Raw genomic sequence first — 1420 nt, 5'->3', positions numbered from 1 at the left:
GGCGCTCCGGCGCCCGAGGGCCCCTTCCCGGCCCGCCTGCTGGACGTCAGCGGCGCCGGGACCCTGGCCCACAGCTACCAGTATGAGGTGTGTCTCTCTGGAGGTACTGGGACAGATGAGTTCAAATTCCTCAAGCCATTTTTCCCCAACCTCCCTCCCCAGAGTGCTGGGGAAGAGACAGAAGGAAATGCTATGGTCCAGAATAGTTTGGGGTTCCAGTAGCGATCTGATTGTGATACTGTTTTCTTCCATTTATCCCTATGTTACCCAGATACAGCATGTGAATATCGTGGAGGAAAATGTCTCACCTTCAGATACAAGTTCGATTTTCCTTTGTAATGGATTTTTCCATTGAATTTTATCGACACCATTTAGGAAAATTCTTTTTTGCTTTTTGGAGAGCTGTTTGCTTTTGGCGCTTTAGATAGGACCCGGACCCAGGGTATTCGCACTATATCACTGAACTGTACTTCAGCTGCGTTCTACTTCTTTACTGCCTTCCCATTGCCATCCGAAACCCATGCATGCTGTTGGTTTTCCTGAGCGTTATGATCTTCTCATCGGTATTTCTTGTGATGAGCCATCTTAATAAAAACAAACGTTATTTTCGTTTTGTACCTAATTCTACCCATTTTGTTTCTTCATACTCTACATATTTGATGCTAAGCTGAAAATACAAAAATGTTTTATGGCATTTTCTTCATTTTAAATGTTGCCGCTTGGTGCCTGAGGGTCACTTACCGGGCCACCTGGTGGATGTGAGTGGCGGGATCTTTTCTCAAAATTATTGGCATGAAGTTTACCTGGCAGGAAGCTCTGTGACTGGGGACTTACAAGTTGTTCAACCAATATTCATAAACTTGGGCGAAGGGCATGATAGGAACACCGATGAAATGGCAACTTCAGGTGTTATTCTGAGTTCCATTAGGAATGTACTTTTGATGACATGATAAATTGTGACATTCATTCAAAATTATCTATAAATTCCCAACCTTTCATTCACATAAAGAGCTTACATATTTACAAGTGGTAGTTAGTGTCATATCTATAAGTATTTCATCTATTGAACTATTTTCCATTTTGTACACTGTATGAGGCATCTCACATAACCTATGCACACAATGGCAGAAATACTGTATCTTATTTCTCAAGGTAGTCATTTTTTTTTTTCCCTTTTGGTCAAATTTTGAAAATCACAGATACTTTGAGGTTCCTGATATTTGAGCTTGTTCATTGATATCTTGTTTTGATTAAGAGAATTTTCCCCAAACTTTCTGATTATCAGCATGACTCTTTTGTAAATAATGGGTTTTCAATTTCAAAAATAATTCTTTTATGAAAAAAGTGAGTGGCCTTAAAAATTGTTGGGTTGTTTGAAAAATAGGATTTCTTTTCACAAATAAACCAGTATTTCATGTGA

At 39.6% G+C, this 1420-nt stretch overlaps 1 protein-coding gene across 1 annotated transcript in view; it reads left to right on the top strand.

Moving 5' to 3' along the window:
• Positions 1 to 1420, top strand: part of LOC102010896 (protocadherin beta-4-like) — a 46500-nt gene extending 45080 nt beyond the window's left edge. Inside the window, exon 5 of the mRNA XM_013512127.1 lies at positions 1 to 1420. Within this exon, the coding sequence (XP_013367581.1) occupies positions 1 to 222 (222 nt within the window). The 3' untranslated portion in view covers positions 223 to 1420.

The sequence above is a fragment of the Chinchilla lanigera genome, unplaced genomic scaffold (assembly GCF_000276665.1).
Source record: "Chinchilla lanigera isolate Chin_1 unplaced genomic scaffold, ChiLan1.0 scaffold00014, whole genome shotgun sequence".
In the NCBI taxonomy this organism is placed as follows: domain Eukaryota; kingdom Metazoa; phylum Chordata; class Mammalia; order Rodentia; family Chinchillidae; genus Chinchilla; species Chinchilla lanigera.
This window is presented reverse-complemented; position numbering and strand designations above follow the sequence as displayed.